The sequence below is a fragment of the Micropterus salmoides genome, unplaced genomic scaffold (assembly GCF_014851395.1).
Source record: "Micropterus salmoides isolate LMB-PRFRI ecotype aquatic unplaced genomic scaffold, ASM1485139v1 Ms_hic_scaffold_8, whole genome shotgun sequence".
NCBI lineage: Eukaryota > Metazoa > Chordata > Actinopteri > Centrarchiformes > Centrarchidae > Micropterus > Micropterus salmoides.
In genome coordinates this window covers 37,890,446-37,913,563 of record NW_024044570.1, presented here as the reverse complement: position 1 = coordinate 37,913,563, position 23,118 = coordinate 37,890,446, and the positions used below count along the sequence as shown (strand labels likewise).

Below are 23,118 nucleotides of genomic sequence, written 5' to 3'. Positions count from 1 at the left end.
TGCATGAACAGCACTACTGATATTCTACAATAACAAAAAATGCTGATTATTGACTGGGCTCTAATCATAATACTTCAATCAGAACAGTGATGTTAAAAATAGAGCAGGGCTTCATCAGCATTATGTACATAATAACATATAGTGCACAGTAAATCCTGTGTACATTCTTCTCCTCAGGCTTTGGTCAGCTCTTTGGAGCTGCTTGAAGATGAGAATGTGGACAACAGAGTCTGTGGATGCAAGGCCTTAGCTTGTCTCAAGGTACAAACACACGCAGAGTTTGTGCTCCTATTCAAAAATGTTCCATCCTGTCAAAATACTGTTGTAGGGCAACATTGATCTACTATATGACACGAAAGTGATTAGATTTAGATTTAGAAAACTGTCATAAACTCTTATTTGTACTGTATAATACAGTATGTCCTTATCATACTGACCACTGTATCACATCTGTTTTTATTCCAGGCCAAAGAAAGCATCGACCAGTTAGTGTATCTTTGTCGGACAGACAAGGAGGAAGTCCGAGATGCTGCCAAACAAGCACTGCTAGTGCTCGGTAATAATTACATCATATTAGTCAGATTTCCTGGAAGAACTGTTGGATAAACTTGACTGACTATAAGAAATGTAAATGCTCCTTATTTGTATAGGAAGTTGTTATAACTTAAGTGTGCATGCTCAGATCTGCACCACATTTGGGATGCATTATAAAAGCCCCGCCCTGAACACATCCATTCACTCAAAGTCATAGTGCCACCTGCTGGCAACAGGAAATGACACGTTTTACGCTGTAATGTACTACTCCGAGCAGGTTGGACATATCAACTTCAAAACTGTCCCAGGAAACTCTTCACACATTGATGAAGCCATTTTGTAAAACTTGTGAATTTTTGGTTAACGGCTTGGCAGTGGCAGCGAAGTGCCATGCTTCGCCATGACACAGGAAGTAGTTGTAACTCTACTGTACATCCTCAGATCTGTACCAAATTTTACATGTTTAATAAGAGCCCTGAGATATATATATATATATATATATATATATATAAAAGCTGCATCAAGTGCTTTCAATTAATTTATTCATATATTTGTAGATAACATAATAATTAAGGCAGCTATATTTTACTTTGTCCAATACAAATGTCTATGCATTCATTGAATTTTATTTTGTTCTTCCATTCATTGTGTGGAGCAGGTGAGGAGGGGAAGATGGCCCACCGACACGTGGAGACGTCTCAGGACAGCATTCCGAGACTCTTCGCTCCAGGAAGCATGGCCAGCACAGCTTTCTAACACTACATACACGGAGTTACACAAAGTCAGCAACACAGAATGAATGTTGTGCTTTGACACAATGTCATGAGAATATACAGAATGCTGTTATTCTACCATATTATTGACTGACGCGTGCAAAGACAAATATAATATATGATACACAGTAAATACACTGACAGAGAGGTTGAAATAAAACTCATCAAAGACAGCAACTCCACTCAACACTGGGCAAATACTAGTCTGTAAGCTACAAACAGGATTATGTTTATCAGCCTGTGCTAACTGTTCTGTACAATGTGAGCAGGCTTGAATGGAAGGATGGATAAAGGGAGAAGTAGATGGATGAAAAGGATATACAGAAGGAAGAAGATGTGGAGGAGTTAAGAGAGCAGGGAGGAACATGTCTGTGTTGGCTTGAGTCATTTTCAAGTCAAATTGCTGGACAGACTCTTTGCCATTGCAGTCATGAATGAAATTCATTATTAAAAGTAGTCTAGAAGCTATTTAAAGTCACTTTGTTTGATGATTTCCATATTTAGAGCCTACTAAGTACCCAAAAATGTACAAAATGTTGAGTTTCTTGTCTTTGTGATACGTTTTATTACTTTGGCTCTCTGTGGTTTTGACTTTGACATGATGAAACAGTAGGCATACAGAGTAAATATCCCATTACACAGAATGCTAACCCTACCATTGTTTAAAACCACTTTTCTGAATGGATACTGCTCTCTCTAGTTTAGACTAATAGGTTTTTTGAACAATCCTGCTCCAGATGGACAGCTTGTTCTGTGAACTGACATGACTGAAAACTGAATATGAATGAATCTCAAACAGTTCTGCCTTTACTATAGCGACTGACTCTAATTATGCTTGTTGATTTAAAATGTTGCCTGATAGCTATGGTTACCTGTCTGCAGTAGGCTACTTGCACCAAGACTATTCATAGTTTTCAGTCACGTGACATGCGCGGTGACCTGGAGGGCCGACATTTTCGGTTTAAAGCCAGTATTTGGATCACCTTACATCTTAAGAAAAAGAATGATATGAACACAAACTGCAACGTTACAGCATCCGCTGCAGCATTTCTACCGTTAAAAACCGCCAGGTCCCTGCCACTGCACTCAGCTGCGGTTATGTTATTTTGACCTTCCGGGGAATCCCTCACCTAACACAGCTCAGGCTTGTCTCCTCCTCGATTACAACCATCCAGCATTTTGGCAACGCAAAAGTAACAAACTGAAAGTAACAGTGTGTCACTTGTTTCCTGGTTGGCAGGCAGCGGAAAATAACGTCTTTTGTGCCCTCCAAGGGAGTGTTTTCCACATCACAGCAAATGCGACGTCACGTGAAGACTATGAATAGTCAAGAACACTTAAGACAAGTTGAAGTCTGAATGGTTTTTAGATTAAGTCCAGATGAAACCAAATCAAGACCAAGACCAAAAAAATACGGTGCCCGTTCACTATTCTCCATGCTGTTGTCTCATTGTTTGTAAATCTGCCTAAACATTGCTTTATTTGCTAACCGTGATTTCTGATAACTACTCTTATAAATAATCAAATAGTATTTGAATAGTATTATGCTGTCCACATATACAGTATATGCACAAACCTCCATGTTTAAAATGAGGATGCTTGGTTGAAACATGGCAAGGATACAAATAAGTGAGTGACTTAATAAGTACTTGTCACTGACACAGTTAAGAATTTAGTGTCTCTGGAGAACTGACAGCAGAACTACAGGCAGCTAGAAGGCAATCACACCCACACGACTGAGAGATAATTGAAAACACATTTCAAGACCAGACTAAAGATTGAGACCAGACTTGAGTACTACACCCCTGACTTTCCACACTCCACATGCTGTACTCCAGCATGGATACAGTGAAACTGTAGAGGAAGTCACCGTGCCCACACTTGATTGCTGCATAGAGACTGTGATTAGTGAAAAAGCATTGCTTTGTTGTTAAAATATAGATATTCTGACTTTATTCATGTCCATATATTTTCATTGCAGGAACAACTGACTATTGAGACAGTGAACTCATTCGATCCATAGGGACAGAAACATCACTGAAGTATTGGTTTAAAGGATAAGTGTGGATATATTTCAAATCTCTTATTTGACTTTAGCATTAGTGGTTACCGTAGTCATTGTTCCTCTATGTTATGACTATGAGCTTTGTAGCATGACTGCTTTGTAGCCTGACTTCAAACAAACTACTTTGTACAATGTGTCATCTGACTAACTGTTCTGAATGGCCTCACTTGGAGGTGGTGTAAAAAGCCTGCCATCATAACCTCCTTGCTGCATCCCCATGCTTCTCTGATCTCTCTCCAAGAACTCTGTGTTTTGTGTATATCTGTGGTCTTGACACAATGAACTGTACAAATAGGGATAATGTTGCACAGTTTCAGGCATTCATGTTGTTGCACCTGTTTGTTACACACAAAGTGTGAAGAAACACCTCCAAACACAAGGCCAATCACTGCATGAGGTGGGTGTGATTGTCAGGCAATGAGGTTAAGAAACTACTAAACTTGTAGGACGCAAAGTGGGTTTCAAATGCTGTAAGAGTGACAACCACTTTATTTGTTTGAAGCATACGAGATTAAGAGATGGAGTACAAAATACACAGTCCTGCCTTCGTGCAAAAATGCATTCTTATGTCAGAACGAGGCTTCAGCGGTCTGACCGCTAAACAAATATAGAATACATCTTGAAGATTCTTATTTTTGAATGCAAACTAGTACTTGTTCCTACTGAGTTGAACTTGTTGCATCATAGAGTGAGCATCAAGATAATTTGGTTAGGTTGACCTCAGAGTGTCCTGTAGGTCATAGGACTGTTTGGAGGAGAAGGGGAGCTAAAGAAGTTAATGAAAGTTTTAATGGATTTTATTTGTGGATTCGATTTGAAAATATGTTGTATGTTCTATCACATGGACCTGGAACTGCTCAGGATGCCATATTGTGGGTGAGAGGCAGGGAGGGTGCTCTGGATACTATAGATTCAGAAGCACAAACAGCTGCAGTCATTACCAGCAGCATACTATCACAGATAACTGAAAAGACTGCTTTCTATCCCATATCTGCAACACTGCTGCTGGCTTATTAACTGTGAACTGTCTTCCAAAGTCAAAGATAAAAAGCGAAAGCTTTGTCTCGCAGGCGGTGATGTTACACTGCAGTTCAGTATAAAGGTTTAGGACTGTAGAAAACATGTTAAAATGCTTCTGCACAGAGAATGATTTAAGCAATTCAGTGCCATTACTCTTCACAATTATTCTTTATGGAAAAACATTTGACTATATGCCACTGGAATTCAATTCAATCTGTGATTGTAAATAGTTTTATCTTAGCAGAGTCTTAATTTGTAAATGTATACTTTGTTTTATGAAATGCATCTTAACTGTTTTAATGATTGATTTGTTTTATTTTCTGTCATCCAACCAATTTATTTGATGAATAGATTCACTGAATGACACCACTTTCTGTGGTACTTAACTGTACCACTTACACATCTGCTGTAAATGGGAAATTCTGTTTGGAGTCACTGATTATTTGCATTACTGTCACAGACAGCTGTGGAGGACTTTGTCTTTTGAGCAGGTAGACAGATCACTGAGTAGACAAAGATCAGTCCAGGTCTGGGATCAGCACTTTATATTTAGATCAATAACAGTTGAACCTCCAACGGTAAATCACTAAAGATCTCTGCCTTTTAGAAAGAATAAGATTTTCCATATGTCTCTGTTGAGTTAGTACTAGCACCCTGAAACATTTTAATAGGAATCATTTATAGTAGAACTAGACTGAATTTCAAATAAATTAGTCCCAGACATAAAATCATAAATTAAGGCGATACCAGAGGTTTTCCATGTTTATGCCATTTACATTCCCCAGAGAAAAACACTGAATACCTTATTTTGTAATTATTGACCTCATAATTACAATATATGTACCTTTTATAATTGTGACTTAACTCATAATTACAAGATTTATAATTGTTAAAAATCACCTTGTACTTACAAGATAGTTCCCTCATAATAATCAAATTGGATCTCTTTATTTTGAGATTTTCTCATAATTATGAGAGACAGATCTCAAAAATATGAAATTGTACTAAGTAATAGTTTGAGTGGATGTTTAAGTCTTTAATACAGCAGCGACAAGCAGTGTCAGTGTCACTGGAATTCTAATACAGGACTGATGTCGGTGGGGGGGGGGGATTCGACACTGATGGCTACCACTGTATTCCATGCATTTACCATTATTAGTTAAGACAGCAAAAATCTACAGCTATACCTCTGCATCCATACAGCATCTCAGTGTTTAAGTGCCTCAAGGTTTGATAGTTACACAGGTGCAATAAGACATAGATGAGATACTTTCTTGAAGAATGAAGAGTGTGAAGCAGTGGGAAACCACTGCAGCACAAACATATATATATATATTTTTTTCAACAATCTTGAGTAATTGTGCAGCATTGGATACAAAATGTTTATTCTTTTCTAAGGCATTCTTCATATGTACTATTAAAAATGTGTTTAAAATTGTCTTGTGCCATTGTTTGTTTTTTAATTATACCATGAGTTGCACATACAAATCATGCTGTCCGCATGAACATGAGGGCAAATTCACAATATGACTTTTGTTACTGTAAATATTTTTGCAGATATCCACTTCATGATCATTTGGGTGTCCTGGTGACTCATAGGTGCGACTTTATGCTAAGTTATACAGCAAATCAAATGCTGCATTATTATCCACAAACCAAACTATAACAATTTATCATGACATTAAACAGATGCACTCACGTCATTTAAAAAAATGTAGTTTGGTTTATTTCATATTAATATAATTTATTTCTTACTATGCTTAATTTCAATATAGACTGACGTGTCGAGATCATTTTCTGACAGTAAAGCTCACATCTCCGAGGGTCGTGAAAGCAGCCCTACTAGCAACGTTGTGATATGGTCCTTCAATGTATTCCAACGGGGCGCCCCTCCTGGCCAATCATGGTGTCTGCAGCAGCTTCGACACCACCCCCCAGCGGCCGCACAGGCGCACTGAGCTCCCAACTGCCATTTTGTGGCAGAGGCTACTCTGCTAAAGCGGGAGAGGGATTAAAACAAACTGCGAAGAAGCCTGCATTTCTTACCAGCCTGATAAACTTTGTAGCTCAGACTCTCTGCTTTCGGCCGAGTTAAACGGGAAGAGAATCACACCACAAAGAGGTAAAGTATCACTACTTTTCTGATAAGGGGGGAGTTTGCAGGATCTTTAATCGGCCTCTAGGTGTCACGATGGGGCTCTGGGTCCGGGCAGCTCGTCGGAGAGTGTTTGTCTCCCTCTATCGTTATTGAAAAACCCGTCAAAATACGTTTAAATAACCGAAGTTCTAATAAATGTATACACAACCCGATGTATTTTACACGTATCTATGAATATATCGTCGAGTATAAGTTATGAATACTTCGACGATTTGGTTGGAGAGTTCAGGCCGAGGCGTCCATTTTCTCGCTTCTTTGTTTCCCGTCTTTACAGCCTTGACGACATGGGAACTGGCGGGTTTAACTTATCGCCCATAGCTAATGTTAGCTGGTTTGCATTAATATACGCTAAGTAACACAAACATTCATGCATGCACGATACAATTACTACGAGAGTGTAAACAAATAAGAGTCGCATTTGCCCAGCTCATGTCAATTTGTGTTACATAAGGTTAAAGTAGACCTTCATTTGAAGAAAAAGCAATGTAACAACGGGCGTTAGCAACTTAGTTTAGCTCTGAGCGAAGGCCCGGAATTCCCCACCCCAATGCCTTTAGTAACGTTACGGCTGAAAGAGGCGCAGTCCACCAACATACTCAGAGCAAACGTTCGTTTTTAGTCTTTCAAATTAGTCACGTTAGCTAGTTGCTTACTATTACTGAAATCAATCAGTTCAGTTAACATTAGCTTTCCCGGTGGCGAAGGAAACTGAAACTGTTAAGGCCAGCGCGGAAAGGAGAATGACAAGGCATTCACAGCAAAACGGTCACTGGTGGTCCCAGTGGCCACTGTCTCACTAACACTAAATACACGATTTGTGTTCTCCCATAATCAGCCATCTTCCATTGTCGAGAAACGTTATTGCATTTGTCTTCTGGTTTTCTACCATCGCGCCTCGGTCCGAATTGGCAGTTGTTGTTGCACCCGTCGCCCGCTTGTCTCTTATACTAAGCCCACCTAGAGCATCATAGCCACACATATATATTATAGCAGAGAGCTCCCTCTACGATTCGGCTTGGAGAGCTACAAAAATACCGCTTTAGAAATGCTGTGCAAAGAGGCGACATCTGCCAGGCTGGATGCTTAGTATAATTGCCCTGTTGGGGAAAATTTGTTATAACGTTACCAAGTCACGCTATCTATGAAGCCTAACATTATACTAGAGCCACCCCAGCTTTGCACTTTGCAACGTAAAGTGGACATGGAAACCTGTAAACAAACACATCTTCGGTATCGACACAAACATGGCCCTGAAGGTATTACACTCCTTGTCTATATATATATATATATGAGTTGAGTGAATACAGTGACTACATGTCAGAGTCCATCTATTAGGTTCTGTAGTTGTTGATTTAAATAATTAAATATGAGTCATGTTGCTGTAAGTAGTGGCAGTAAGGTAGAATATGTCAAAGGGCTCAATCACAGTTTGACTCAATATTCGAATAGTTTTAGTCAGTGATCTACACAGTGTTTAGATGATGCAGATCAGGGGTGGAAATTAACTTTTTGGCTCTCCTGCCAAGGTGGCTGGTAGAAAAAAATCCACCGGCCAAAATAATAAATTTCCTTTTGTGTCACATTTGTTTCCATCCTTTTAATTTAGATAATAAGGTATTATGTCAAATACAAACTTAGATAAGCCACAGTGAAATTTGAAACAAAATTATATTATTGCTATTAAATGTGCGTAAAACATAACAGTAAATTGTTTTATAAACTTAGGAGATGCTTATTAATCATTCATCTTAAATTTTATCACTGCTCACTATTAATCATGCTTTATCATTCAACTTAAGACTGTTCACTTTCTACAATCAATATTTTGTTATAGAGTCTATGAATCATTCTCCTTCTAACTCCCAACCCTTACAAATCTACGCCAATCAAACACAAGTAACATGAAAAGAACATAAACAAAAACCAATGAACGCCTCTAATCAGAGTGTTACACGATTTTTGATACCTTGGTACACCGGGGACCTATTTAAGTGGGACACAACCAACAACAACGCCGGTCTGCTGCTAATTACCGTCAAATAGAGCAGGATCATTTTGGGGGTCCTGCCTCACAGTAGATAGACGATGAAGTATTCATAGAACCAGCTACCGTATGCAATTATAACCCTTATGCATTTTATACGTACATCTAGCAACACGATGGGCCACTTTTACTGTTAATTAAATACACTCAAAGTAAAAATGACTGACTGCCATTTTAATACTTTGTTTTTGTCTGAATGCTTATTGTTGAATATTTTAAAATGGCATTACTTGTCTCATTGACTATATTAAGAGAGAGCTTAAAACCAGCAGTGTTAAAACATCTACTATTGATGTAGCAGAAAGTAAAAATATTCTAGTTTTGATTTTATATTTATTTTATGCAGTATTATCTATACTGTATATTAAGATAATAATTTGGCACAGGGGTGGGAGAAATAATCGTTTCTTAGATGCAATGCGATGCCGAAGTTTCTGCCTGGTACTAAACGTGCAGTGTAGGTCACAGTGTGTCCGTTAATAAAAGTCTGTAGTTTTCCCAACTGCTGGAAAAGTAAAGGCTGTTAGCGCTAGCTAACATCTCCTCTGTACAAGGTCCTGCTCTCTGTCCCCCACACCAGATCTGAACTTTTGGGGACAGAGCCTTCAGCGTCACAGCCCCCACCCTCTGGAACTCATCCCCACAGGGATCTGAAATGCTCCCTGTCTGACACTTTCTAAAATCTACTAAAAACCCAGCTCTTTACCAAGGCATTCGATCCTGAATGACTTTTTGTTGTTCTGTCACTGTAACTATGTGTAAAGCGTCCTTGGGTCCCGAGAAAGGCGCTAAAAATATTTATTTATTTATGTAACGTTAGCTAAATTAGTAAAAAAGTAATATTAATTATCAGCTGTATGTCATTCCTAGCTAAACTACTAGTCAAGTATTGAGAAGATCAGGTACAAGCTTAGACTAAACTGGTGTACAGCTCTGTCCTGTACACATCCTGTATGTCCTTATAATTATTTTTCAGTTTTCAGAGGAGTCTGACAACTGGTTGTTAAAGAAATGCAGGACCCTGCACTGGGTTGCACCAACTATGTGTAAGTTCAAACTTAGCCTAGTTTGAACGTAATTTCGAACGTAATTTTAATTTCTAACTTAAGTCGGCGTTTATGTGCTACTAACGTTTTAAGGGTTGCACCAGCTGAAATACCTCCAGCGTAGACATAAGTTACAAATTAAATCTTACACCTAGTCCTTAATAGGTGTAAAGTCCTCCATAAAATAGTCAAGTCATGGCGCATCGTTTTGAAAGGGGGGGGTGACTGGGATCAGGAGGAGCAAATTACATCGGGCTCTTCTGCGTAACCGAGCGCACACAGCCTGGATGACAGCTCATTTTGGGTTAATGAAGCAAAATACAGATCACAGACTAGTTAAGTTATGAATTGAAAATGTAGCAAAATTAAGAGTAGATTATTAGCCCAAAGAAAATATTGGATTAAAGAGTAAAAATATAAATAATAAAGGAACGTGAAAAGGCAATGACTTATTTTTATTTACAGTGAGGAAAATAAGTATTTGAACACCCTGCTATTTTAAGTTCTCCCACTTAGAAATCATGGATATTTTTACAAATATTCATACAAATAAATAGTTAAAAAATCATACATTGTGATTTCTGGATTTTTTTTTTTAGAGTATGTCTCTCACAGTGGACATGCACCTACGATGAAAATTTCAGACCCAGTGGGAGAACTTGCAAAATAGCAGGGTGTTCAAATACTTATTTTCCTTACTGTATTTATTTTGCAAATATGCGTTACTTTTCAGCATCTCCTTTGCGTTGTGTCGGATGTTTTCTATAGGCCTAACTTACACGATTTTTGTCCGCGTTTCAGCCGTTTAATTATGTCTGATGTGGAGTGATTGATTGACTAGCCACTCATAGTAAACCTTCTCGCCTAGCCAACTCTGAAATCGCTGGAGAAAAGTGGGGGGGGGGACAAAACATAGATTTTGAAATATGAGGGGGATAATGGCTCCTACGTGTATATAAGTTATAATGTTACAATTTCATCCCGTTATACTTTACCTTTCGTTACAGGCACCGTTTTAAATTACGTGTATGTTGTAGTTAACGGTTTTACCACTCGATGTCACTGTGAGACTAGCTGTAGATTAAGGTTTCATAGTTATCAAACAGATGACACAACCGTAATAAACTCTGTTAAGAATAGTGCTGTTCACTGATTGGCCATGGGATGTGTAAACGTCATTTTCTGCGACACTGTTTTGATGAGTATGGACTTTATGCCAGAGTAGCTAAGATGCACCTTACGTCTTGGTGGTGCAACCAAACATCAACACAGCTTAAGTCTCAAACTAACTAGTTTCAACGTATTGTTTAGTGTGGACTTTGCACCCTAACTTAAGGTAGAACTTGCGTCACTTGTGCAACAGGCTGCTGGAGCTGAGGTTAATAAAGTAAATTAGGGATGCAAACTAGTGCTTTATAGCTCCTTTTCCACTGCACAGTACCAGCTCGAGTCGCCTTGACTCGTTTTCCATTGTAGAAATGTTGCACCTGTACCTGCTTCCAGGTACTTTTTTTTGTATCACCTCCGTCGAAGTTCCAAGCGAGCTGAGGGAAACTAAAATGCAACGTGAAAACAGGACAGACTGCTGATTGGTCAGAGAGAATCACTATTCACTGCATCATCATTGCGTTCACCAGACAGAGGCCAGCAACAGAAAGTTTATATTTTACAGTTTTCGTAGGGAATTTCATCACTAAATCCACTTCTGAGAAGTTTTGAGGTGAGAAATCAGCTGTGTAGATTTTGGATATTGACAGTTTTACGAGAAGTGATGGCGGAACAAAAATGTGCTTGAAAGTTTTCGGAGTTGAGGAAGTGACTGTGGGGGAAGCCTGCGCCAACCCGCGGGAGGAACGTGTGAGGCCGGCCAGCCGCCCGCTCACAGAGCCCTCTGCTCCCGCCGTCACACAGACCGCTGCAGCAACAACGGCAGAGGAAAACACAGCTGGAAGGTTTTCATACCGCTTATCTGTCTTTACATTCTGAGGAGTGTTAAACGTTTTAACTTTAAAAAGAGAAAGCTGTGTGGATCGCTGGTGTGTGTCGCATTGAATATTATGTCGCGGCAGTTGTGTGTGGCGTCGCTATGACAACAAGCTACGTAATATCTCTGGGTACTATCTGCAATGGAAAACGGGGCACAGCCAAAACGAGGCGTGGCGAGTTGAGCTGGTACTGGTAATGGAAAAGCGACATTAAGCTAATTAGGAGATGTTTCTTTTGGATTTTAATGCACAAATTAAATGCTTAGTAATTATCCAGGGATCCTGTATAGAAAAATATGATCAATATGCATCGATAATCGTTTTATAATCGAATCGCAGCCTTCTGATTAAGGTACAAGGTTGTTTATTAGTCATTATACAGCACAAGGCTGCATAACAAAACGTATTTTGTAGTTCCTTCATGCTACACACACAACATATTAAGTGTAGGCCTATATTAAAATATGGTAACAAATACAATAAAACAGTATATACAGTTATTTACATAGGCTACACGTATACACCCCAAACATTCCACAGTACTTTTTTGCATCTGCCGAGTGCTTGATCCAGGAGGTTGATGAGGCAGGTCTTTGTAAGGATGTGCACAACGTTAATGTAATTTCATTAATGTGTTTCATTCCTGTCCCCAGCTAGGCTAATCGATCAGTGCGTGTCATATTTTTTCATCAGCTTGTCCTATCCGTGTCATGTAAAGCAGTTCTACCTAATAAGGAAGGCACTGTGTGAGTGCAAGGTGTTTGAGGGTATCCCCTCAACTGCATGTTTAATTGAAGTTGGATTGACAACAAGAGCACTCACTTGTATGAGTGATCTGTATGTTGAGTGATCACATTTTCCACTTCAATTACTATCACTTGGTCATGATAGTAGACTCGAGAGAACTGGGCCATTCTCAGTTGCTGAGCTGGGAGAATAAAAAGAGAAAAAAGGAGCCGCCATGGAAGCACATAATAGCAGAATGAATGTATCTGCCCATCACACTGTGGTGATGTATTCCCTCTCCCCTCTTGCAGGTTTTTCAGTCAGGTAGCAGCCTGAAGCCTCAGGTGAGCACATGTGTCTTGTACAGAACAGGTAACATTGCAGAGAAGTTGTCAGGCTGTTAGAGTGAGTGAGTGTGTCTGTATGTGAAGGAAGTATCTCAGTGCAGCTGTGTAACTGTCCCTCTTCCCTCCCTCAGGTTGACAGGGACAGTCAGGTAGCAGACATTTGACTCAGCAAAGCTCAGGGAGCCACAAAGCAAAAAGGAGATCCACCTGTATGACAGCCCTGCAGACTGCAGCCCAGTCTACAGAAATGATGAAAACAGTTAATTTATCGTTGCTTCTCCAGGTAACACAAGTAGTGTTTTAGACAATATTAAAACAAATAAAAAACTAGGGCTGCACAATTAATCTAATTGCAATTGCAATCGCGATTTTTTTTTTTAAAGTGTGCTGTGTGTGTGATCCTCTCGTCTCTTTGTGCGCTACAGTCTGCTCATTATCCACGGCCACACGGGCTCTCAAACGTGCCCTGAAAACAGATATGTGCGAACCACAAAAAATATTTATCAACCTACCGTAGGCCCTGCCGCCAATCCTTCAAAACAATGGCCAGCGGAGCACCAGGAGAAATACCGGCATCGAAGGCAGCTGAACCGAAGGATGGGGCGGAGCATAAAAAAAGTTTAATTCTTGACGTTCGATTAGATGAATCAAATTAGAGACCAATGAAGAGTTATTTTCTGCACAAGGATTTAATGAACAAAAACAACCCACAGACATGGAACTGTTTTAACTGGATTTAATATTCAACTAGGGGTAACATAGTATACTACTATATGAAATTATAATCAATATAGTAATTAAGATATTAAGTTTTATTTAATGTTATACTATTATACTAATACACTCATTTACACGGTCTCCTCCTCCAGGATGTGGATAGAGCCACTGCAGTGGACAGATGTAGATTTAGCCAGAGTCAGGATGCCATTGTGCCAACATGAGCTGCTTCTAGCAGCCTGCTCCTGAGAGCAACACTCTCTCCTTGTTCTGTTTTACATATGTTTTACTAAAGGAATTGTTATTAATATTTTTCAATAATCTTGTTTACATAAAGTCTGCAGTGGATTGTTTTGGTGCTGCTGGTGTGTTGTGTGTCTGTCTGTGGTTCAAAAACTATGCAATGCAGCAGTCACAGTAGAGTTTTCTGTGATGAGTGTTTTAAAAAATGTTTACAATGAGGCAAAATCAGTATTTTTGGACTGGTGGCAGCTTCTGATGTTTGTTCTTCTTCTTTGTTCAAGTTGAGAAATAAACATTTCAAAATTTCAGTATTTTTGTGCATTTTCCTTGATAATCAAGCAAGTAGACTCATAGCACCATTTGTTCCATTATATCGCAATATTTTCCACAATAATCCAAATTGCGAAGATCTATAAAAAACTGACCTGTGATTCTCTTCCCACCTGATCCTGTTGGCTCATTTCCTGTCCCGTCCCAGTCCCGAGATGAATAGTGAAATTGACCGCAGACAACCAAAGATGGCAATCAAAGGGACTGAGATTCAAAGCACAGTGCGAAACTAAGCCCCGTCAGCCAATATTATTACAATACACATTTTCCCATTGTGTAAGACTGAAAACCACTATCCTAAAGCAAACCTATTCCAGTCGATCACTTAAAAATCAAGGTGGTGATGTAGTACACTGCTACATAATGTTTGTTTCCACAACGCCATTATTTCAGTTCCTACCCAGCATGGACGGAGGGCCAACAGAGGGTGTTGGGGGGGTGGAGGTCTCTGCCAAAGACTTCCCCTCCATCCAGGCCGTTCACAGCCAGGATGCCATGGTGGCTGATCTCCTACAGCAAGCTGCAGAGGCCGGGGCCGTAGTAGACGGACAAGCTGGAGTCCTCCTGGATCAAGGTTCATACTAATTGGACAATAAATTGTCCACACTTAAAAAAGAAAAAGAGCACAAAGTAGTCTAGATTTCCATTGTTTTTGTGGAGAATAGAGTCAGATGTTTTATTCCCAGCAATGTTGTGTTTCAGGTCACGGGGAAGGAATGGTAGCAGCCACCCAGCAGCAGCTGATGGAAGCTGGGGTGGGAGTTAGTGTGGAAGGTGGAGCAGGGGTTGAAATGATGGTTATGGACTCACTGGATCCTACCCTGTTACAGATGAAGACTGAGGTAAGCTGACCATGTGACCATGATAGTTACTCTTGGTAGCCAAAGCAGGCTTGGTCTCACAAGAATGTTGCATTTATGCTGATGTCAGTCTAGAGCTAAGGACACCTAAAATGTCTGCCAGATGGTGTTGCTTCACTCAAAATTTCATTTAACAGCCCGCTGAAATTAAGTTGATTTGCAGGTGATCGATGCTGCAGTCGGGGGATCATCAGCGACTGTGGGTGTTGTTGGAGGGGTAGCGGGTGCTGCTCACCAAGCAACTGTAACAACAGTGGACCAGACTCAAATCATCACACTACAGGTAGTTGCTCTTTTGAAGCAATCTCACATCATAGCTTCTTTCAGTTAATTCATCTTTCATCTCTTTTGGGGGGAAGATGGATTCACAAGCTGTCTGTAAACCTTTAAGAAGTAAAATCCTCAGATGTTCGTATCCCCTCTCAGGTCTTGAATTTGTCTTTATAGATACCCCGTAGAAATCCTGAGATGTGTGCTGAACTCAGGTTCTCTCTGTCCCCAGGTGGTAAACATGGAGGAGCAAGCGGCTTTAGGTCTGGGGGAGCTTCAGCTGGTCCAGGTGCCTGTTTCTGCCACCACTGTAGAGGCCCTGCAACAAGGCACGTTTGTAGACACAACAGCTATGCCAAAGGACGGAGACCCGGTTATCTGCCACACCTTGCCTCTGCCTGAGGGCTTTCAGGTACACGAACAGACATAATCATTCTTTTTAACTTAACTTAAACATATAGCACTAATCTGTGACTACATTTGAAAATTAGCAACTGCATCACCTGTTGTTTTTAGGCCCCTGGCAGAAACGCACTTGGCTTTATAAATCCATTCAGTTTTGGTCAAAAGTTTGAATGATTTTTTTTAGGTCAAACCTAGACAAATAATGAGTAGGAAGAGCGCAGGTCTGCTTTAGTTAGGACTTAGCCGCACAAGATCAAACAGATGTGTGTAAATTGCCAAAAATGACCATTAAATCCAAAATAACCGGCTTCCTGTTCAGAACTATGCGCCACTACATCGCACATTCAAAAACCTTATATCTACCTGTTTGGGGGATGCTGCCGATTCGTTTGGCATAGGACTTTGTGCGATGATGTTTTCATTTCACTAAATCGCGAAAACCGAAAAACCTATTTGAATTAACTCCTCCCAAACTGCAAGTCTGATCGGCACCAAACTTGGCACGGACCATCTCTGGATGAAGCTCATACAAGCTTGTGCGTATTGATATGCGAAAAACTGTTGGACTTATCACTTCCTGTTTTTAGTTGGTTTTTTTTGCAAACATTTGTTAGCTTATGTCATATCTTAGGTTTATAACGACCGATCTTCACCAAACTCGCTGCGCTTATTTGGCACGCCCTCCCGAGTGGCTGTGTGAAATTTGGTGTCGATCGGGCTCTAGGTGGCGCTATTAATCGTTTATCATATAACACTCTCATATACATACCGTATTAGCAAGTCCCTTTCATTTCAAACTCTGGCCGTTTATTCGCCAAGGACCCCTGAAGCCGCGGCGGGGCGAGTGACGCGACTGGTGCAGGGGGGCTTGGACCCCGCTTACAACTGCTTGCAGTTTTAGTTCAGTTTGAAGTTGCTGACTTCTGGTTGGGCTTAGGGTATAGCTCCCAAAAAACAGCTTCCTGTGTATTTGCAAATAATTACTCACCCAGGCAATGTGGTCAACCTGCTATGAGAAGCATATGCCTCACTATGGACATTCTTGTCCGCTAAGGTGCTAAGTGGGGTAAAAGTATTAATTAAGCATAAGAAATAAAGTTTGAAACGTCTTTTCCAGATGCTACTTAGTGGTGCTATCACAATGACTGGATATTGACATGTCAGTCTCTAAGAGGTTTATTTGTGAATTTTGGGACAGATCTTACCATGTGTAACATGCTACTTCCTTTGTCATGGCGAAACAGCAATTTAACGCCATGCCATGGACATGCGATTTGATCGATCAAAAAAAGCGTCGCATTTTAACATCGCAAGGCTCTTAAGATTGTGCTGCCCACATTTGAAGTCAATTGAGTTAAAGCTTTAGGAGGGGTTTGTTAAAGTGCGGAGCCTGTAAATGGGGAAAAACTGTAAATAATTCAAAATGGCCGACTTCCTGTTGGGTTTAGGGTATGGTTCCAAGAGGCTTATTTTTAAGTCTGGAGAAGATACATCGGTTACTCTAGTTTCATACAGCTAGGTACAACGAATGGCAGGGGCCTCATTTTTGACATTTTGTAGGGGCTGCTATTGAGCCCCCTGGCTTGACCCCAATCCCTGCAGAACATTGGATTCAAGTATCCTAAGACCTTGAAAAATGAGTTCTTCAAGGAGGAAGAAAAAACAAACATCTGAGCAAAAACAAAAGGGTTCCAAGGACACCGTTGGTGCCCTGGCACTTTTGTGCTGGTCCCTAAGAATTCCTTCAGTTTCAATAGGGACCTCTCATGTTTCTTGCACGGGCCCTAAAAATAATAATTCCTTCAGTTTCAATAGGGACCTCGCATGTTTCTAGCACAGGCCCTAAAAATAATAATTCCTTCAGTTCCAATAGGGACCTCATGTTTCATGCTTGAGCCCTACAAATGTAGATAATCTGTGGGAGCTCCTTGGCTGTTGCATAATTGTATAACAGCACACACGTTCTTTCTGTTTGACAAGACTCACTAAGATTTACAGTAAGCTACTCTACTGCAATATAAAATCTTTGGCTGATAACTCACAATTTATTTCCCACATCTGCCCCAATAACGATCCTTAGGCTTGGCTCAGGATATCCATCCATCCATCCATCGTCAACCGCTTATCGTGCGCACAGGGTCGCGGGGGCTCAGGATATCTGTTTTTTAAATTTATTTTTAAATATATGCCGGGTTCCAGACTGCGACCATTTTGGTCGCATATGCAACCATTTTTTAACAGTGGCCGAGTTTAAAACTTTATGTGGTCGCATTTGTGGGAGTGCAAGGGGATCGTTGGCAGGGCTCTACAGAGTGACCATTTTACTCCCTAAAGTGCAAGTAAAGACTGCAACCTACCATAACCCCCCCAGTTCCGCTGCTAATCCTGGCGGGCGGGTTGCTCTGCGGCCGCTTGAGCAGCTATTTTAGTAAAAACAGCGAGAGCGATGCGTCATCTGCAACTGAAGCAGTGAGATAGCTGACCATTTAGTTATATCAGGTGCCTTTTGTTGAAACATTTAACTGTTCATGAGAGAGAGAGACTTTATATTGCTTCTAATTCCATTGGGCACATTTCACTTTTCATTTCCCTTTTTTCTCCTTCAGCACCTAAAGACTAAACAGTTAATGCATTTGATGTGTAGGTAGTTAAGGTTGGTGCTAATGGGGAGGTGGAGACAGTGGAGCAGGAGGAAGGGGGAGGCGAAGCCCACCCTGAAGAGGAGGAAGATGAGGAGGTGGGGAACCAGCTTATGGAAGAAGGGGAGGATGAGCCCATTCAGCCTCCAACTGATGACCCAAACTGGGCTAAAGACCCGGACTATCAGCCACCATCTGGAGTTGTCAAGAAGACCAAAAAGGCAAGATAGTTGTGTGGTATCGGTCTCTGTTCCTTTATTTTTTATTTTTTTATTTTTTAAAGATCTTAATTAAATTTCAAACAAGTCATAAAGTACATAGCAATACAATAGATAGGCTACACGCCTAAAGACACAATAATTAAATCGACACAGAATCATTAAGACTACACATTGATAAAGTGCTTACCAAACAGTAGAAGGTTCAGTGTGTAATATTTAGGAGGATCTATTGACAGAAATGCAATATAATATCCATAAATATGTTTTCAGTGCTGTATAAAGTAATAAAGCGTTATGTTTTTATTATCTTAAAATTAGCCATTTCTCTCTAAATACACTGAGGGTCCCCTTACATGAAGATGTTGCGCTGCCATGTTTCTATAATAGCTGAAGTGGACAAACCACAATTCAGAGCATGTTTCGTCACTATGTTTCGTACGCACGAAAAACTAGTAGTAGTAGTAGTCTTGTTTATTAGAAGTAAGAAGAGAAGTAAAATCTGAACAAATGGAGGCCCACATATATTATTTAGCATGAGCGTTTCGGCCACCGTAGCTTATCTTGCTAGCTTTGAAAGGGAGGGGGAGCGGTGCATTCATGTGGTCTTTTTCCCTCCTTAAATCTTAATTGCAAAAAGAGAAATAAAGTTTACATGGGAATAAAGAAGTATACAGAACAGTATACAAATATATAAGAAGACTCAAATAATAAAAAGTTTCCAGGGGTAGTCTATATTATACACAGATATTAAAACCATATCTTGACAGTTTTCACAGCTTTTTTGTTTGAAATTGATATAAAGTTCAACCTCATGGAGGCACAAAGTTAGGTTTTTTACTGCAGAATTTTTCCATTAGAATTAATACATATATTATAAAGTACTTATTTCATTCAAGGAGCAAGTGAATGCACAGTAGGCCTCACCACTAGATGGCACTAAAACTTACGCACTGAACCTTCAAGTTGTCATCAGCTGATGATGAGGTCTAATGACTTGCTGTCTGTCCAGGGTAAGAAGAGTCGTCTGCGCTATGCTGAAGGAGATAAGGACATGGATGTCAGTGTGTATGACTTTGAAGAGGAACAGCAGGAGGGCCTTCTGTCTGAGGTCAACGCTGAGAAAGTAGTGGGCAACATGAAACCACCCAAACCCACCAAGATCAAGAAGAAAGGTGAGACAGTTCTGCCTGCTGGACTGAGCACATGATGGGAGTGACACTACTAGTCAGTGTTTGTGAAGTTTGACTTGGCTTGCCTTTTCAAAGTTTTAAGAATTCAAAACTGCAGTATGAGCCACATTGGCTACCCACTACTAGATTCTACTCATCACTCTAACTGTAGGTAAACAATGGCTGTTCAATGCCAAACGAGCGCATTTTTTTATTAAGTAATTATATCAGCTATCTGTTTTTAAAATGACCGATGCAGATTATTGGAAGAATGCTGAATATCGGCCAGGCCGATTATTGGTCGACCCTTAATTTTAATATGTAAATATGCAGCTCTAATATGAATGAAAGCCATATTCAGATTTTGTTTTCTTTCCCAAACTCAATACACCCTCATGTTAAAATGCCTAATTTGACAGTAGAAATAAATATGTTAACAGCCTGGAAAGAACACTGTTTTGGACTATAGCTGATTTTCCTGTTCATGACAACTGGGAGGGGCATGGCTGCTTTGAGTGACAGGTAGGTGCCATCAGCAACTAGGCTTCCTTTGGCCTGCCATAGCTCCACCTCTTTGCCCATTTTTTGATTACCCAGGAGTTAAAGGAGTCAGGCACTACTAACCTGGTGCCGGTAACAGTGCCGTGCACAAAAGGCCGCGGTGCAAGTCATTTAAATTAATTGCTTTTATACGCAGCGGTGCCATTGTTGCATTGTGTCAAAAAGGTCCATAAGTGATACACAGGCCTCAAGTGGTGGCAGCATCATGCTGTGGGGATGTTTTTCGGCAGCAGGAACTGGGAGACTAGACAGGATTGAGGGAAAGATGAATGCTGCAATGTACAGAGACATCCTTGATGGATGTAGTAGTCTGGACGTCAGACTGGCAGGACAGTGTCCCTAAGCACACAGCCAAGATAACAAAGGAGACTACAGGACAATTACGGGACAACTCTGTGAATGTCCTTGAGTGACCCAGCCAGAGCCCAGACTTGAACCCGATTGAACATCTCTGAAGAGATCTCAAAATGGCTGTGTACCAACGCTCCCCATCCAAACTGATGGAGCTCAAGAGGACCTGCAAAGAAGAATGGGAGAAACTGCCTAAAAATAGGTGTGCCAAGCTTGTAGCATCATACTCAAGAAGACTTGAGGCTGTATTTGATGCCAAATGTACATGTGCGTTTTTCATATTTTATTTTTAATGAATTTGCAAAGATATCAAACAGACTTCTTTCAAATTGTCATTTGGGGGTAGTTTTTGTAGAAATTAGAGGAAAATAGTGAATTTCATTCATTTTGGAATAAGGCTGTAACAACAATGTGGAAAAAGTGAAGCGCTGTGAAAACTTTCTGGCTGCAATGTATGTTAACATCAACAATATTAAAACAATATAGCCGCGAGTGGCAATGACCAGGATCCAAGCAAGTCGTGAAAAACATTTAGACTTTTTCAGTGGAGAAGAAAAGATGCAGATGAGTTGAGAGATTAAATTTGGACTTTGAGATAATTGGGGAAACTCAAACTGGATTTTTACAGCATCACCTTGAGATCAGAGAGTGTCATTATATGTACCTGACTACTGGGTGAAATGTTCAACCCACCTGTGACATTTTGTTTTTCAAATGTTTAAAGTTTAAGCTGCGCAAACACTGTTAAGTGTAATTTATACTTCGACACAGAAGACTACAGGGCTATGCAGAGGCTATGCCGTCGCCTGATGTGCACCTCCTCAAAAATGTAACTACACGTCGGGTGTCGACGCGGACCGTAAGCACTGTGATTGATCATTGGTGATTTTTTTTTTTTTTTAACCGCACGCTCTGTCGCCTGCAGCAGAGTTAAAACCGCCCGCTCCCGATTTGTGATGGGTCCCGCGGGATCCCAATTCCAATGCAGCTATCTACTTCAGATCTCCAGAGGTCACTTACTGACTGAACTACTGGTGAGAGGCTGTTTCCACACACCTTCTCACAAGTTGAGGTAGTGACATCACAGATGACTGTACAAGTTATAGCAAGATACCGAATATCACTGCAAATTCACCGTTTGACTGATCTAAAAAACTTTGTGACACTTGTAGAGTGTCACAAAGTTTGACAAAGAAGTGACGCCCATGTAGAGAATGTCTGTGCTGATTTTGGTAGCTTTTGATGTAAGACTTGTGGAGACAAAGATGTTAATTGAATTGGCATATTCTGAAAAATATAGAGTGACTGACTTCTGAATTGACCATAGGTTGCAGTGAGGCAAACGTCACATCAATGGATGTGCTGAAAAAAATTCAGCTCTCAAGGACGTACGGGTGATTTTCGTAGATTTTTGTAATGAGAAATGTCTAGAAATTTACATTTCTTGTAAAAAAGCCACCCCCACTTTGAGCAGTCATAACTAAATTTTATGCATCAACTGAGTAGTGACCCTAGATCGTACAAAGCAAATTTTGTACGAATCCACACAGTGAATTACGAGGTATAAACTTTTTGCAGGTGTAACGCCCCCTAGTGGAAGAATATCCCAGGACTGCTCAGCTAAGCTCGGTTTGGTTAAAATAGTTTAAGCCAATTTTGATTTATGGGCATTTATGTAAATACACAAAAGTAAAAATTTGTGGGGGGGAAAAACAGATTGACGTATCAAATTTTTTTGATAGCTTTTGGTCAGCAACATCCATAGGGTTCCTGCCAAAGTTTCAGGTCGATTGCCGAAACTGTCTGGGACGAGTTTGTAAAAATAGGTTTTAGAGAAAAGTGATAAAAAGTCTTATAATTTGACATTTTTAGAGCAGAAGATGCAGATTAATCAAGAGATTAAAATGATGAAAGAAGTTTGACTAAACAAATCCGTTTTCGAGATAATTGCAAAAATGTAAAGTTTATTGTTATAGCGCCAACATGAGGTCTATGAGGGCCTTTTTTTTTTTTTGCCTGAGTAGTGGTGGAATTTGCAACCCACCTGCCAATTTTGGTGAGTTTTCGTCCAGCAGTTTTTGCTGCCCAAACACTTTTAGCTGAGAAAAAGAAGAAAGAAAGAGAATAATGAGAATAAAAACAATAGGGCTCCAGCAGCTTCGCTGCTTGGATCCCTAATAACAAAAAAACAGGTATCATCATCACCTCTGCAATATTATCATGACTTTACTGTTACTGTAATGAGAGCTGTTATAATAACGAAGACTATTCTGCAAATATTTGTTTAATCTGAAGTCTCTTTTCTGGAAATGCTTATTAAATATCTAACACTTTATGCAACATTTTTTTATTCTGTCTATATGATGGCTGTGGGATTGTGATACGAACACTGGTGTTGAATCTGTGCATGTCATCGATTTGTGTTAGGAGTGAAGAAGACGTTTCAGTGTGAGCTGTGTAGCTATACCTGCCCTCGACGCTCCAACCTGGACAGACACATGAAGAGCCACACAGACGAAAGACCTCACAAATGTCACTTGTGTGGAAGAGCCTTCAGGACGGTCACCCTGCTGAGAAACCATCTCAATACACATACGGGTATTCATTAACACACATTAGACTCCAATGAGACCAAAATATTAGTAGTTTAAGAG

General features: G+C 40.2%; 2 protein-coding genes across 9 annotated transcripts in view; both read left to right on the top strand.

Moving 5' to 3' along the window:
* ripor1 (RHO family interacting cell polarization regulator 1) overlaps nucleotides 1–5,830 on the top strand; it is a 144,017-nt gene extending 138,187 nt beyond the window's left edge. For all 6 annotated transcript variants that reach the window (XM_038705633.1, XM_038705630.1, XM_038705632.1 and 3 more), the window contains 3 exons: nucleotides 178–261; nucleotides 466–556; nucleotides 1,193–5,830. In XM_038705633.1, coding sequence (XP_038561561.1) covers nucleotides 178–261; nucleotides 466–556; nucleotides 1,193–1,290 — 273 coding nt within the window. In that variant the 3' untranslated portion in view covers nucleotides 1,291–5,830. The remainder of the gene's footprint in view (nucleotides 1–177; nucleotides 262–465; nucleotides 557–1,192) is intronic.
* A 522-nt stretch (nucleotides 5,831–6,352) lies between these two features.
* Nucleotides 6,353–23,118, top strand: part of ctcf (CCCTC-binding factor (zinc finger protein)) — a 31,217-nt gene continuing 14,451 nt past the window's right edge. The window contains exons 1-10 of one of the 3 annotated variants that reach the window (XM_038705635.1): nucleotides 6,353–6,514; nucleotides 12,663–12,695; nucleotides 12,830–12,981; nucleotides 14,382–14,562; nucleotides 14,691–14,830; nucleotides 15,012–15,131; nucleotides 15,351–15,530; nucleotides 18,168–18,383; nucleotides 19,393–19,555; nucleotides 22,892–23,062. In XM_038705635.1, coding sequence (XP_038561563.1) covers nucleotides 12,910–12,981; nucleotides 14,382–14,562; nucleotides 14,691–14,830; nucleotides 15,012–15,131; nucleotides 15,351–15,530; nucleotides 18,168–18,383; nucleotides 19,393–19,555; nucleotides 22,892–23,062 — 1,243 coding nt within the window. In that variant the 5' untranslated portion in view covers nucleotides 6,353–6,514; nucleotides 12,663–12,695; nucleotides 12,830–12,909. The remainder of the gene's footprint in view (nucleotides 6,515–12,662; nucleotides 12,696–12,829; nucleotides 12,982–14,381; nucleotides 14,563–14,690; nucleotides 14,831–15,011; nucleotides 15,132–15,350; nucleotides 15,531–18,167; nucleotides 18,384–19,392; nucleotides 19,556–22,891; nucleotides 23,063–23,118) is intronic. The other 2 variants (XM_038705638.1, XM_038705637.1) reach the window with 2 other exon arrangements.